Here is a 15,535-nt window from a genome sequence, read left to right on the forward strand (position 1 = left end):
AGTAAAAAAATATTCTCATCAATATAAAAACAAATTTCAAATAAATCTATTTTATACATCTAATTTTTCATCCTTTAAAATTACCGTGGAAGGAAAAAAAAGGTAATTTATATTTAAAGTAAAAAGATATGTCAATTTGATAGGCAATTCAATTAGATAATTTATTGTCTATTTCATTTTGATATTATGATATAACGGCGGAAAGAAATTGTCTGACTGGATAAAAAATAAAAATAATGGGTAATAATAATAACCGTAATAGACTTGTGATAATAATATATTATTATGAGAAATTGTAATAGTGGTAATCTACTAGCAAACCGGAATGTAGACATACATATTATATACAGATAAACAAGTACATCGACATAAAAATATATATGTACAAAAAGACTTTGTCGAGGCTTATTATTTCAGCAACAAAATCTCGAAAAGTAAAACGTGATTTGAGTGCCAAAAATGTATATTCTCAAGTACTTTATATGGTCACTGGCACATACTTTTAAGCAGATTTTTTGTTCGAGTTCGCCTTCTCGATCCTTGTTTCGTTTTTTGTGTTTCACTTAAACTGTTATGTGTAGAGCAAGTACCTATACTATTGCACAGATAAAAGATGCCGAGGACATAAAGGTAGAGGTCAAAACCTTCGCCTCGTGAAACTAATCATCGTGGTCTTTCTTTTTTCTACGGCTTACACATACATAAATAAATAAATATATAAATAAAAAAGTGATGTTTGGTTTTATGTATATGTATATGTCCACAGAAAAGACAAAACAGTACGCATAAATAGTCTTAACGATTGCGCAATAATCAACGAGTATACGACCCGACAATGCGGTTTGCTGTAATTACATTGCGGCTCTTATTCACGTTGACTGTCTCATAATTTTCTATTCTTAATGCCGACTGTATTTATAAATAAATATTATGAATTCCTTATACATCAATGAAATAATTCGCTCATACTTGTGATACTAAACGAGATTCTCCTGATATAATAAAGAAATAAGACATTGTTTCAATTAAAGTTAACGCTCGGGAGTATTTTCTCTTTGTAAATTTTAAGTAGAGAAGTTGAATTAAATTTCAATGAATTATTTAAATTTTTTTCTGAGAGATTTTATTTTATAAAAATTTTAATATTAATTTTGTTATTGCTTTTTTTTTTCTATGTACAATACGGAAATGATTTTTTTTAATTTTCTACAGCGGAAAAAATTACTAATAGTATAAATAAAATTAAAAAAAAAAAAAAAATTACATAGTTGATAATTTCAATCTCAGAAATAATTATTTATACTAAGGAATTTAATCTGTAGATTAAATTAATGCTATTTATTACTGTGAGAAAAAAAAAAAATTTTTTTTCAGTCTTAGATAAAGCTCATAAAATTTTAAAACATTAACTCAAAAATTTATTTAATCGTATTTATTTAATGTAGTTAACATTTTTATTAGTCGTCAAATAAATAACAACTTGTAATCATAATTCCATGTGTAACATCTCTATCATTAGATTTAATTTAAGTGACGCAACGCAATTACTTCATTAAAAGAATGAGTAACTAATAACAAACATATTTTTGCTTTATTAAATTACTTGAAATAATTACTAAGAAATTTTCTAGATCTTAAAAATAAAAATTATCCAAAATTTTTTAACAAAACATAGAAAGTATCTTTTATAAAAAACTTCCAACTAATTTTCCAAGTTTCTACCCATAATTATTACTCAATTTCCACGACTTTAAATACAAAGCTCGTGTGTAATTAACAAATAGATTAAAAGTAACTGAAGACAACAATAATTACAAGTATCATATCTCACATTTAAAAACTCAGCAAATAAAATGTAATTTCTAATTACTAATGACTTTTTTTCCTTCTCCATTCTCCATTATATTCTCAAAAGCCGTAATTAGATCACCATTAGAATTTAATAACTCCCATGATTTGATATCCCACTAGGCATTAATTAAATTAAAAATAATAGTGACAGTAGTTAAATAAATATACCGTGTGTTAGATGGAATAGAAGCAGTGATATTTAAAATAGGTATTGTTTGAGGTAATTAATATTTGTAATGCGAACCAGCGTAGGCCTAGGGACAGGAAATAAGTGCGGGAACCTCGACCCAATTTTTAAAAAGAAACTAAAACAATTCCCGCGTCCTTGGTATTACATAGTCGACATGAAAAAACAATTTGTCAGCATTTTTATCAAAACATATGTTAGAGTCTGGCATTGTTGAGTTAAGTGGTATGCTAAGGAATCGCTAATACCAGAGATAAAATAATTGTTATTATTATTATTATTATCATTATAAAATCATTATTATTACTCATTACTTAGTAATATACACATTGTATGTTAAATTTAAAAGTGAAAATAACCTTGGTATCGGCGTAATAATTTATTTTAAACTTTTTCGTGAGTTCGTTGATCTCGGCTTGCACTGATACAACCCAGCTCAGTTTTTCCATTATTTTTTTTCGTTAGATTATCTATCATTAATGGATGATCTATTTTTAAATTATAAGTCAGTCTCTCATCTTGAATTGCTGTAATTTATTTGTTTTGTTTTTTAATTAAAAAATTTTTTTTAATTCTGAAACGCTGTTTAGGTTTTTTAATTTTTTATAACAAAAAAAAAAATAGATTAATTAATTTTTTAATAAAAAAAACTAATAACTTTGCAGTCACATAGTGACTGCCGTGATTTGTGAACTATAAATCAATAAAATTTTGCTTTATTAAATAATGACTTTTGTTTAATTGCACTGTACTTTCTTAACTATTGACATTTTTAAAGATATAAGCTCATCCTGATGTTACATTTATCAAGAGCTTTCATTTGAGTACCCACATGCATTTTTGATATATTTTTCATATATACATATATATATAATATATATTTTAAAAATATAAGCTCATCCCGATGTTACACTCATCAAGAGCTTTCATTTGAGTACCCACATACATTTTTGATATATTTTTCATATATACATATATATAATATATATAAATATATAAAATATATGAAAAATTGATGTGGGTACTCAAATGAAAGGTCTTGATGAGTGTAACATCGGGATGAGCTTATATCTTTAAAAATGTCAATAGTTCACAAGATACAAGGTCATTTCTTAATTATGTATCTAGAGAAAATTTTTAATGATTGATAAAAATTTTTTTCATTTAAAAATTTAATTTTAATGGATTAAAAAAAAAAATTTAATTATATTCTTCGAGAGTTTAAAACACTGTTGGTTTATAAAAAAAAATTGTTTGACAAACGACAAATATCTTGATCAATATAAAAGGATAAAAAATTAACCAACATGGTTTTTTTGAATAAAAATTTTTTACCGACAAGAAAAGTTGTTGACACTTACATGGAAAAAATACAAGTTCCGCATCGCATGCGCAGGTAGACTTTCTTAAAGGAAAAAAACGGCATTAATTATTGAATTAAAAAAAAAATAAGATTCTTTGCTCCCCGTTCCTTTGATTGAAATCGACAATGACTCGTTCCTCATTTAAGTAAATTCAAAAAACTAAGAGCCATAAACGAAAAGATTTTTTAGCGAGATGGGCATGACTTAAGGAGGTCAAAGAACCCTGATCACGTGGCAGCCTGTTTCTTGTAAACTTTTAAAGCCAAGACGAGAAACTCGTTGAGTTATGAGTATCAGGGATCCAGGCTGGACCGGGTGACAAACGTCACGTAAATTAGCGTTTTCGTTTTCTTCAGGTACAAACCCGCTTTCAGAACAATAGTAACACTAACAATATAAATATATCCTCGTCAGTCACTGTGTCGAGAATAAGAAATAATGGCCGAGGGTAGGCGTGGCGCTCCTTCCGCTGGGAATTAGAGCCTCGTCTGCATGCCAACTTTGGTTTTATTTAATTTAACAATCAATGAGTCTATTGACAGAATTTTCCAAAAATTACTAAAAAAATCATTTTAAATTGAGAAAAAAAATTCTTTAATCGAATAAATTTTATTTTGAACAAGAGAAATTGCTCCAAAATCATTTTTTTGGTTCAAAATATTTTTTCTCGAGTCAAAATAATTTTTTTTAACAGTAAAAAAAAATTTTGAAAAGATGAAAAATTTCTTAATTCAAGAAAATTATTTTCTTGATGCTGAATATTTTAATTTATTAAAGTAAAGTGTAAAAATTGTTGTGTAGAATATTTAAAATTTTAACGCGTGTTATTTTATCATTCCACACGAATTGTATTGAATTAACACAAAGTTTGTGTAAAAAAAGTTATCAACACAAATTTTAGTGTTGAATTTGAGAAAAAATTTTTACACCACTAAAATTTGTTTTTAGTTAGTTATTTGTCAAGATATTGTGGTCGCGTACATGCACATGTACAAGGTGAACAAATACAGGTGGACATCATACAGCACAGTAGTCACGATGTCTCTTGATAGCAGACAGGCTTAATAAAGAGATTAAAATTCCAGCAGAACATTAATATTAACTCGAGATCGATCCTTGTCTTCTCTTTTCAGTGTTACGGTATATATACGACATGATAAGCTGAACCGCGTTTTATATGCTGCCGAACAAAGAGCCACATATATTTATACATCAATACTCATACTGGTTCAATAGAATTAAAGACAGTAATTCTTAGTGACGATATTTGCGACTTTAGCTCCATCGAAATACTACACAAGGCACAAGGAAGTCCGTACGTGACTCGAATAGATTTTTCAGAAATTAATCCGCCGATCTTATAGGTTGTTATATGTTTTGTGTCTATAATACAACTCATATCACTGGAGACTTGGAATGTATAGTGTAGAGAAGAGGCTAACTTGCACGGTCAAAAACTGTTTTGTTCGTATAAATGTACACATATAACATGTACAGTGGTTGCTTTAACCAGCACAATTTCACACTACACCGCCTGTGCGTGATCTGAATTAAATAATTGTTTTTTACCAGGTTCTCATTGTGTGAATCGATATTCTCGACGGTATGTCTGCTCTGTCCTCTGTAAATTTTGTATGTGCTAAGTATCATGTGGCCAGAAGTGAGCTCGATGCCCGATAGCTTTTGTATTGATGCTTCCAGAGCTTTGTTCGATGCAATATATTGTGAATAGGAGTATAGTGTAGGTATAAGCTATAAGTATACTTATATGTGGCGAATAAAATTTATTTTAATGCCAAAACATTGTGGAGTCGATCGATCAATGCCACTCGATTAATCAAACGTCACATCAGCGATCACCGGCTGCATTGTTTGTTGCTGAGAACAAAGCTATCAATATCAATTCACACAAGCTCGTAAATCCTTCGACAACACTTTCCTTGATCTCAAAAAGGTTATATCATTTTAAAATCATCACACCGCTTATTGCTTGTGTTTGTTTTGTAATAATTATTGCGGCTGTTGTTTTTATTATTTGTTTTATCAATCCACAAGTTATCAAGGAGAATTTACGAGCTTTGTTTTTAAGGAATTGCGATGATAAGTTTTTATTAATTTATGACTTTATTTCAATTTAAAAATATTGCTCGATTGATAATTTTTTATTATACGGATGATTTTATCTTAAATGAAAAATGTCTCACCTTAAATCAAGCAATTGGTATTTAAACAAAATTTTTTCACTAACTAATTTAAGAATGCCCTGAAGCTATTTTTAAAAAAACAATTAAAAGAACAAGTTTCACAATACTTGCTGATAAAATTGAAATGTGAACCCACGTAAAAAGCATTAAATACATTTAATTAATTTTATCTACCAAACAATCATTACCGGGGATTGTCAATCGATCTTATTAATTATCAGGTGATTGAATCGGTAGTTAATTGATTATAAAAAAATAATATGTAATATGTAACACATTATACATAATAATAAAAAAGTAAGAAAGGTTGATCGTGATAACGCAAGTATTTAACGGGGCGTTAATAACTTATGTAATAATTTATAATTAATTTGTAAGATTTCAGAATTATTTTTATTTCTATTTGTATCGACTTATGTTTACTGTGATTTGTTATATTATATTTATTATATTAGTTAGTCAATCAATACTCAAGTGCAAAGTCATCTAGTAATAGACGAAGCTCTCGCGTAACTGTGCTAGATAGATTTAAACTTTAAACTTTAGCATCGGACTGTAAATTATATAAACTGTCCTTGCATTGTATCTGCGAAACAAGAATTATTGTTACTCTACATTCTATCCAGTTCTTTTAGATGCCGACCACGATATTCGTGTGACGTCTCCTTTCACCGCGGTCATATAAGGGCATTACAGGCAAAATGGGATACCGTTTTGGAAAAAAACGAGTTATTGCCTTTGAAAATTTTTATTTTTCATCCATTTAATTATTGGTTGCAAAAAACTATCGGTAGCAAGTGTTTAATTTTTAAATTTCTAGCTATAAAATTAAATTCAAAAGTTTTGATAAATATTTGGTTTATCCGTCGAAATAAATTATTAAATTTAACTAACTACTATCAAAACTCATCAAGTTTATAATCAAGAGACTAATTATTACATGGTAAAAAATTTTAACATAAATGTTTATTAAAGACGATGTATAAACAATATTTAATTTAATTAATTTCACAGAACTTTCGTTTAGTTTTCATTTTGTTAGATTCAGTAGTATAACTCATAATTTATAACCTACACTTTAATTTTCTTTAAGTCAACGTCACGTATTTTACAATATAATTTTTAATTATTATTATCATTTTGTAATAATCTTTATTAATATTATTAATATTGACACTGAAGTTGACAGACAAAAAATTTTTAAAAATTTTATGGCAATTAAATTATTATAAAAAAAAAAATTAATTAAAAAATTTCACATGTGAAAATTAATAAAAATTACAAGTGAAAATTTTTAGAAGCATTTTTTTATTATAATTGATTTGTTATAAAAATTTTTAAAATTTATTAAATACTTCTTCGCCTTATGGAGTACATAAATGTTAAGATTATTTGTATAACTAATTAAAGCCCATAGGAAGCTTTGGCTTCAGGGTCTCAATTGTTAAATAAAAAAAAAGTGTCAATAATTGGTGCTTTTACCTTATTTTTATTTATTTTTTATTCTACATTTAAAACATGACTTTTATAAAAAAATTATCGGACAAAAATTGAAAATTTAATTACAAAATAAAATTAATAAAAATAATTTTTATTATTATATTTCAGAAGCCAATCAAAGGCATCATACTTGGCATACAAACGTGAACGCGGAGCTCCTGACAGTGAAGGAAGTTACAAGCGAACAATGTCACCGACCGCGCGGCTGGAAGACTGGCCACCGCCTCGGGACCGGGATGATCCAGTTTTGCTACGGGTTACGCCGCACCATCCGCTGCACAACAACAATCATATCAGCAATAACAATAACAACAACAACAATAATAATAATAACAATAGTAATAATAATAACAATAATAATAATAATAATACCAACAACTCAAGTCACAATGAGTTGCCAAAGTCTCACAGCGTCGACGCTCTTCATCACCGCATCGAAGAGCGCACGAACGCCCACTCGGTCGAGGTAATGGGTAAGCTGTCTCATGAACTCAGCAAAAAGCTGCAGGCTAGCGACACGCGACCCAGATCTGAAAGCAACAACAACATCCTTAACAACAATAACCACACCAACATCAATAACAATCACAATAATAATAACCACGATAACAATAGTAGTAATAATAATAATAATATCAAGAGGGACCTTAAGGAGCGCGTGTCGCCGCAGAGTGTTCAAGTTTTGAATGACAGAAACCGACAGCTTGAACGAGAACGTCGTAAGCTTGCTGCCAACTGTGAAGCTATTGAAGATTCTGAATTACTCAATTGTGAGACTAAAAATGGTAATTTTGTATTATTTTTTTTTTTAAGTAGCCAACTGTGTCTTTAATTGAACTTTTTTTTTTAAAATATAATTTTTTTTGACAATTTAATTATTTTAAAAAAGAAGATGAATAAAATATTAAAAATCTCGACATAAAAAATATAAATTTTTGCCTTTTTTTTTTTAAAAAAAAAACTTTCTAAAAAAAAATAAGAAATAGGGTAAAAGACCCCATTAGTGGCGGAGATCTCATTACTGGCACTTTCTTTGATTTTGATACTTATTCAATTAATTAAATCATTAATTTCGATTATGAATATATTATTTCTAATTTTTAACTGTACCTTTAGATCCAAAAAATTTTCAATTTTTATTCTAAATAGAACATTTTTTAATTGAAATAAAAAGTGCCACTAATACAGTGAAAAAAAAAAATTAACTTGATTCAAGAGAAAAATTATTAAACCAAGAATATAATTTTCAATATGGTAATTGTCTTGAATCAAGTAAAATTTCTTTAAATCAAGAAAAATTTCCTTAAATCAAGAATTTTTCTACTCAAATCAAGAATATTAAATTCTTTAAAATTATATACTTGATTCAAAAACATTTTTTTTTTTTCTGTATAGGGCTTATAGATGCCACTAAAGGGGGGTTTTTTACTTTGTCAAATGTGAATTTAAAAATTTTTTTCAAAATTAATTTAATAGAAAATTATTTTAAGAAATAATTGTTTTATTTTATAGGAATAGAAGATTTTTACCGTGAAAGAAGCGCAACAATTGAAATGACATCAAGAAACGTCGAATTACTAAACCGTAGAAACATTTTACCGGAAAAGCGGCACTCGACAACGGGAACTACCACCGATTTAGACCACGAGAACTCTCTATCTTCAACATCAGCATCAACCTCGACATCATCTTCACCATTTGCGGACAAATCTCCACCCACTACATCCCCGAGGTTCGCAAAAATGCACAAAAACGAGGAAGTGCAATTGCGATCTCGCGGCGCAGTTCCCAGAAGATCCGGCAGCTGTTCAAGTTCCAGTTCGTCAAGATCCTCCTTGGAACAAGGCCTGACTCACTCAAGGTCATCTCCCGCTAAAATTTATTCAAACAATCTCCAAAATCGCGAGCATCGGAAATCGCTTCCCGAGCTGGAAAACGTAAAGGAAAGCTACCCGGCTCCACGAAGTAAAGTGTCGAGTCCCGCGCAAACAGAGAGTTCCTGGATGAAGTTGGGCGCCAGTCAAACAGACACTCTATTCACCAGCCGCTTACGCCGCTCGCCGTCTTCTGGCTCCAGGTCTTCCTCGTTATCAAGCGCGTCCAAGATATCTGGCTCTTCCTCTTCCTTGTCGCCGAGGTACTCTCCGATCGAAGGAAAAAGCTCCTCGCCCTGCGTCTCTCCCCAACCTGGAATCGAGGGTCTCACTCTGATGCAGAGGACAGAAGTCATTCTCCGCGTCAATACCACGACGATGGACGTCGCCTCTCAAACGGAAGCTTTGGATGAAGAGGAACCCGCGAAAGAGGTCACAGAAAATACGCTTATTGCTGAACCAAGAAGAAAACTGCCTGAAGAAATAGAGTGCGAAAAACTGAGCCGCGATTTAGCCAGTCAGTTGGGGCCAAATGACAAACTTGTTACAATTCTAGGTTTGCATTTAATTTATTTTTTAATTAACTCATTTTACACAACAGAAACATTGGTTATTTTGATTAGAAAAAATTTTTCTTGGTTTTTTAAGTCTTGAATTAAAATATTTGTACCTCCGGTCGGTAATTTGATTCAAAAGTTTGTTATCATCAATTGATAAAATCAAATTCTTTACTTAAAATATTTTTTAATTTTTTTTTAAGTATCCTTAAGTTGCTTTGAAAAAATAAAAACAAAATTTTCGTTAAAAAAACGTGAAATATTTACTTAAAAAAATTCAAACTTTTTCTTGGCTGATAATAAATAAAATTAAAACGTTAATTTTTTAATTTGATAAAATGTAATCTCAAACAAACAAAAAATGAAAACAGATTTTCTGAGCAAGAAAATAAAGTAAATAAAAAATTGTTAACGAAGCTTAACGGTGAGTGCGTAGGCTAAAAACCTACTAGCAAAGTGCATCGGCCTTTTAATTTAATAAAGTCTAACACGATCTACTAAATAAAACGCTTATTTTATTACATTATATTATGTTTCATTTAATTCTGTTGAATGCATTAAGGAATTCTTAAAGCCTTCTTTTCTTGTACGTCGACCTCGGCTATTCAATCTAATTTTTCCTCTTGAGCCAGTTCAAGTTCTGTTGTGTGTAGTTATAATTACAATTACTAATAAATACTTGGGTGATACATTTTAGTGCCAGTACCGGAGCTGAAGAAGCCGACGGATTACATGTCGGGTCTCTTCAGGGTTGAGACAACGCTGCAGCCGCGTCCAAGACGCTTGGTGTCAATCGAGCCATCTTTAATTTCCACTGCCACGGAGAACGGATCTGAAGATAGAAAGTAAGTTTTGTTTGTACTATATACTGTGATTTATTAACTGTAGCACGTGTTGTTGCGTGACGTGGAACCACGTGGAACAGAGTTCACCACGGTCAACTTTTGTTTTTTTCCTGGCTAGGTATTAGTTCCACTAGTATACTTTTAATTCGTCTTCTTTAAAGTTACTAACGGATTTACCGTTAAGTTTTTCAATTTTTAGATCGAATTTTATCAATTCATTCGATTTACAATACTGAATTTTATTTTATTTTATTTAAAATAAATAAATTCAAAATTTGAACAATTAAAAAAGTTAATGGTCTCAAAATAATATTAAGTTTGATGAAAAATTTATTTTAAAACAATTAAATAATTTTTTTTTCTAAAAAATATGAATTTTTTTAATTAAATAATTTTTTCTCAATCAAAAAAAAATTTTATGATTCCTTAAAAAAATTTTTTTATCGCTAAAATTGCTAACTTAATTTTTATGAACGAAAAAACTTTAATTATTTCTTTAATAATTAATTAAAAACAAACAATTTAATAATTTAAAATTTAAAATACAAATGTAATTAATTTCTAGTTTTTTTTTTTTTTTTTTTAGATTAATTAAAATAGCAAAACTATTAATAGTAAAGTAACTTTTTTAAAAAAATTTTTTCTTTTAAAATTCAACTTTATTACACAAAAATTCGCAAATTATAAAAATATAAACAAAAATAATCGAGGTGAAAAGTAAAATGATTAATGTCATCGACTAATAGACCTGACCCACCGATACATTAAAAAAACCAATAAAATTATCTAACCGAGAATTACTAAAAAAACCGGGAACAGAACTAACAATTAAACGAAACTCTTAATTATTGACTAGGACTAGAAATATCAATTTACCCCTTTGTAATAGTACAAATAAAAATAAAAAATGATAAATGTCAACACAATGTACTAAGGATTAATCGTAATCGTGACTAAAAGTTAAAACCAAAGTGTCCATTTCTCTTGAGTAGAGGACTTTAAACTCATATTATCTCGGTGGGTTCCCTGATCACGCGTGCTCGATAACTCTTCTGACTACGGCCGCTTACTCAAGGAGAGAGAAAGTGCACGGACCACCTAGAGAATTGCGCAACCATCACCATAAATGATATTGTCAACTTACACTGTACTCCATACTGTACATAACATTCTTATATTATTATTCTAGTCTTCAGTTAACAGTTTGTAGCTTGTAGCTTGCAGTCTCAACAGTCTGCAATTCAGTGCGCAAAAGTATCCACCCGGTCAATAAAATAAAAAACTAAATTTAAAAATTAAAACAATACTTAGATAACACTCAGTCGTCTTTATCGACAAGTTAATCCTAATCAATCAATTTTATAACGCCTTCTAAACACGGTTTATCGATTAATACCGAGATAAAAGAGCCAATAGCAATAACAATAAATATAAAAGTGATTAAGAGTAATATGGAGTTTGTAATTGAGTGTAACATCATTCTATAACCATCCATGTATGCTAAAGTATCACGTGTTATGATTCGTCAGTGTTTAATGTTTAGAACATGATAAATTATTTTAAATCCTCTTTGCTTGTCACTTCCTAGTGTCTGTCTCTCTCGTCCTTACGCTAAATTTATTTCACCCACTATATAACAGTTTAAATAAACTTGTGTATGTACATACTCTATACCATTATCTACCTTATAATAATGCATATTGATTCACTGATGATGATTCATCACCGGTGACGTAATCTTCTGTCAATATATTTTTTTAAAACAAGATTTTATCTTTATCTATTAAACATAAGTGACCATACATATATGTACCTACACAAACTTGCATATATATACATTAATATGAGAGTGTTTTAAATAAAAATTCTTTCTTTTTTTATTGACATTAGATTAAAATAAATTTTTTAAAAAACAAATTATAATTATTAAAATATTTTAATTTTCAATATTTAATTTTAATTATGGTATTTTATTTGCATAACTTTACAGTTTTATACAAGTTTTTTTTTTTTTATTTTTAAGATATAAATATTAGCTAGATTTTAAAAAGTAAAATTTTAAAAATTTTTTTATTAACAATAATGTTTTAATTTTTAATATTTATTTGTTGAAGAAATTAAAAAAATTTTTAATAGTATAATTTCGGTGTTATTTTTTAAAACAAATTAATATCTCATTTTTAATGGAATAATTTTTTAATTTGATTTAGTGTGATAATCAATAATGATATTTTAATGTAAAAAGAAAAGAAAATTTATTTAATTAATTGAAACTGTCCCAATAATTTAATTTGTTTAAAAAAAAAATTAATGAATATTAATAAAAATAACTTGATATTTTGATCAAAGTTGTTTTGACCCGTTTCTTCTGTCAAATTTGATAAATTCACTTGTTTGAAAGTTTTGATAAAAAAGTAATGACATTTATTACTTTTACTTGTACTTAATATTTAAACGGTAAAAAATTATTCATAAGTTCGCAAAATCCATTTAAATAGCTTGGATAATTGATTTCTATAATTTATTTCAGAAACGAGATGCCATCGACACCAAACAACGGTACTAATAATACAACTTCTACTAATAATAACAATAATACCGAGCCGAGTAGTCCGGTATCACCGACTTCAACATATCTGATGACTTCTGAAGGCAAAGCCAGGTTTTTAACTCAATATTCTCAAGATATTGGAGATGTCAAGGTTACTAACGGTGATGATACGCCTCCTAATTCTGATAGTGATGATTTGAAGCAAAAGAAGGTACAATAATATTTTTGTTATTGTTTATTTTTTTTTTTTCTAAAAAATATAAGAGTGAATTTAAAAATTATGTGAATGTTGCAGGAGGAACTAGTGATGAGGCTGGACAGAAAAGTGGTGGTGCTGAAAGCCGAACAAGAAGCTGTGAGAGAAGAAGGGGAAATGAATGAAACTCTAGGGGCTAAAATTGCGTCGCGGGTTGCAGCAGTCGCTCAATCTGCAGAGGCTTCTAAATACAAGCTGCATGTCGAAGAAGTCGGAATGATTACTAATCTTCTTGTCGTATTAAGTGGAAGACTCGCGAGGGCGGAAAATGCTCTTCATGGAATGCCGGCTAATCATTCTGAGAGAGTAAGTTTTGTCGAGTTGTTAGAAGTTTTTTAATTAAAGAAATTAATTTACAAAGAAAAAAGTCTAACTTAAATTATTTAATTATTTTTTAGCACGTTTTATAAAATAATAGTCAAAAAAAATTGTTTGAAAAGTTACATTCTGACTAAATATAAAAATAATTATTTTTATCAATTAAAATTTGACTTTAAATTGTAATTAAGTAGACATTGAACAACAAAAAATGATGAATAGTTAATGTAATGTTAATTTTTTTTAATTTTTTAACTTGCTGTATGACATTTTTGTATGATAATTTATTTAAATTATGTGAAATTTTAAATATTTAATATGTAAATTTGTTAAAATTGTATCGATTAAGCTAACTATTTCTCACCAACTTTTTATCAATAACTAAAAACTAAACTACTAATGAAAAAAAATTTTTTAAAAACAATATCTAAGTAAAATATAGAATCGTTATCTTTATTAGTTTTGAAGAAAAGTTAACTTTAAAAAATAAATATCACTATCAGTAATCCATGGTCAAAGTTTATATATACTTAATAAATACTTTAATTTCACTAAAAAAATATTGTCTAGTACATAGTGTAATTTTATAAATTTTTTTTTTATAAAAAATAATTAAATAAATTTTTTTTTAATTAAGAAAATTTTGGAAGCCAAAAGAGATCAACTACTGGAACAATTACACGATGCAAAAGTCCTTAAAATCAACATCGACAAACGCAGCGTGAATGTATCAACAATTTTATCCAAATATTTAAACAACGAGGAATTCGCGGACTATCAGCATTTCATCACCATGAAAACCAAACTGATAATGGACGGCCGAGAAATTCAAGACAAAGTTAAGCTCGGTGAGGAGCAACTCGCTGCTTTGAAAGAAGCTATTGGCTAGTGATAACTTTCGTCTTTAAAATTTAGAAAAAAAAAAAAAAAAAAAACGCTGTGACCGTGTTGACATCAAGAAGATTAAAACCGTAGACTCTATTGTATTTTAATACTTTTTAAATACTACTATTTTTAATATTAATATTAATCTAAACTATTATTATTACTATTAAATATATAATAATTATAACGTAGACTTATATTAACTACATAATTTAATGAAAATACGTCGACGAGATCGTGTTTTTTGCTTACAAGATTTCTATCGAGAATTTATTAGTCTCTGGTGGGATCTTGAGTGCCTAGTCCTTGATAAATTCGCGTCATCTCTCACTTTGTTAGTAATTCTTTTCTATTACTACAACTATTTCTTCTCTATTACTCCGGTCAAGTATCAGTCTTGCATAATTTTATCCGGGTAAAAAAATATAATCTGATAAAAAAAAAAAACTTGATCAAAATTTAATAATTTTTATTGTAAAAAATTTGTAAAATTGAAATTAATTTAAGTGCAATATTTGCAAAAATATTTCGGATGAAATTTTAGATTTTTAAGTAAAGAAAGCAATTGAATAATTGACAATTAAAATTAATAAATTGCTTAGCTGTGTGCGATTGCTGATTATGTGATCGCGAGAATAGGTCGGGCTTTGTGTAAAAAGCCTTGTTATTTGGTGCCTTTCTTATATACAATGTGATATAAGCATAATATAATAAGGATACAAGTTTAAATATATATTAATTAATTAATTATTATTATTATTATTATAAAATATGGTTAAGATAAAAGATGAACCCTATTCAAAATACTGTAGTACTGGAAGTAATAAATTAATTAATTGATTAATTAACTAAGTAGATGATATGGCAATTAATTGTAAATATTGAAATTGAATACATTAATTAACACGAGCCATTTTTCACTCATTATGTTATATGATCTGGAAAGATCGGTTGATTTATAATTAATTATTAATGATTAAGAATATACACTGGAAATCATGTTTTATTTTTATGTTAATTCTCTGCTCTACCGGAGGATAATTTGCTTGTGATTTTTATTAAATAAATTTTTAAATCATGTGCTGTACATTTTTTATGACATTACTCACGATTATTATCACTTTTTACTATTAAATTAATCGA

General features: G+C 28.3%; 1 protein-coding gene across 4 annotated transcripts in view; it reads left to right on the forward strand.

Annotated features, from left to right (window-relative positions):
- Window positions 1-14,462, forward strand: part of LOC123266499 (protein Shroom) — a 117,109-nt gene extending 102,647 nt beyond the window's left edge. For 2 of the 4 annotated variants that reach the window (XM_044730754.1, XM_044730757.1), the window contains 6 exons: window positions 7,215-7,891; window positions 8,619-9,536; window positions 10,235-10,382; window positions 12,913-13,144; window positions 13,229-13,495; window positions 14,145-14,462. In XM_044730754.1, coding sequence (XP_044586689.1) covers window positions 7,215-7,891; window positions 8,619-9,536; window positions 10,235-10,382; window positions 12,913-13,144; window positions 13,229-13,495; window positions 14,145-14,396 — 2,494 coding nt within the window. In that variant the 3' untranslated portion in view covers window positions 14,397-14,462. The remainder of the gene's footprint in view (window positions 1-7,214; window positions 7,892-8,618; window positions 9,537-10,234; window positions 10,383-12,912; window positions 13,145-13,228; window positions 13,496-14,144) is intronic. The other 2 variants (XM_044730756.1, XM_044730755.1) reach the window with 2 other exon arrangements.
- The last annotated feature ends 1,073 nt before the right edge of the window (window positions 14,463-15,535 follow it).

The sequence above is a fragment of the Cotesia glomerata genome, linkage group LG6 (genome assembly GCF_020080835.1).
Source record: "Cotesia glomerata isolate CgM1 linkage group LG6, MPM_Cglom_v2.3, whole genome shotgun sequence".
NCBI classification, from domain to species: Eukaryota; Metazoa; Arthropoda; class Insecta; order Hymenoptera; family Braconidae; genus Cotesia; species Cotesia glomerata.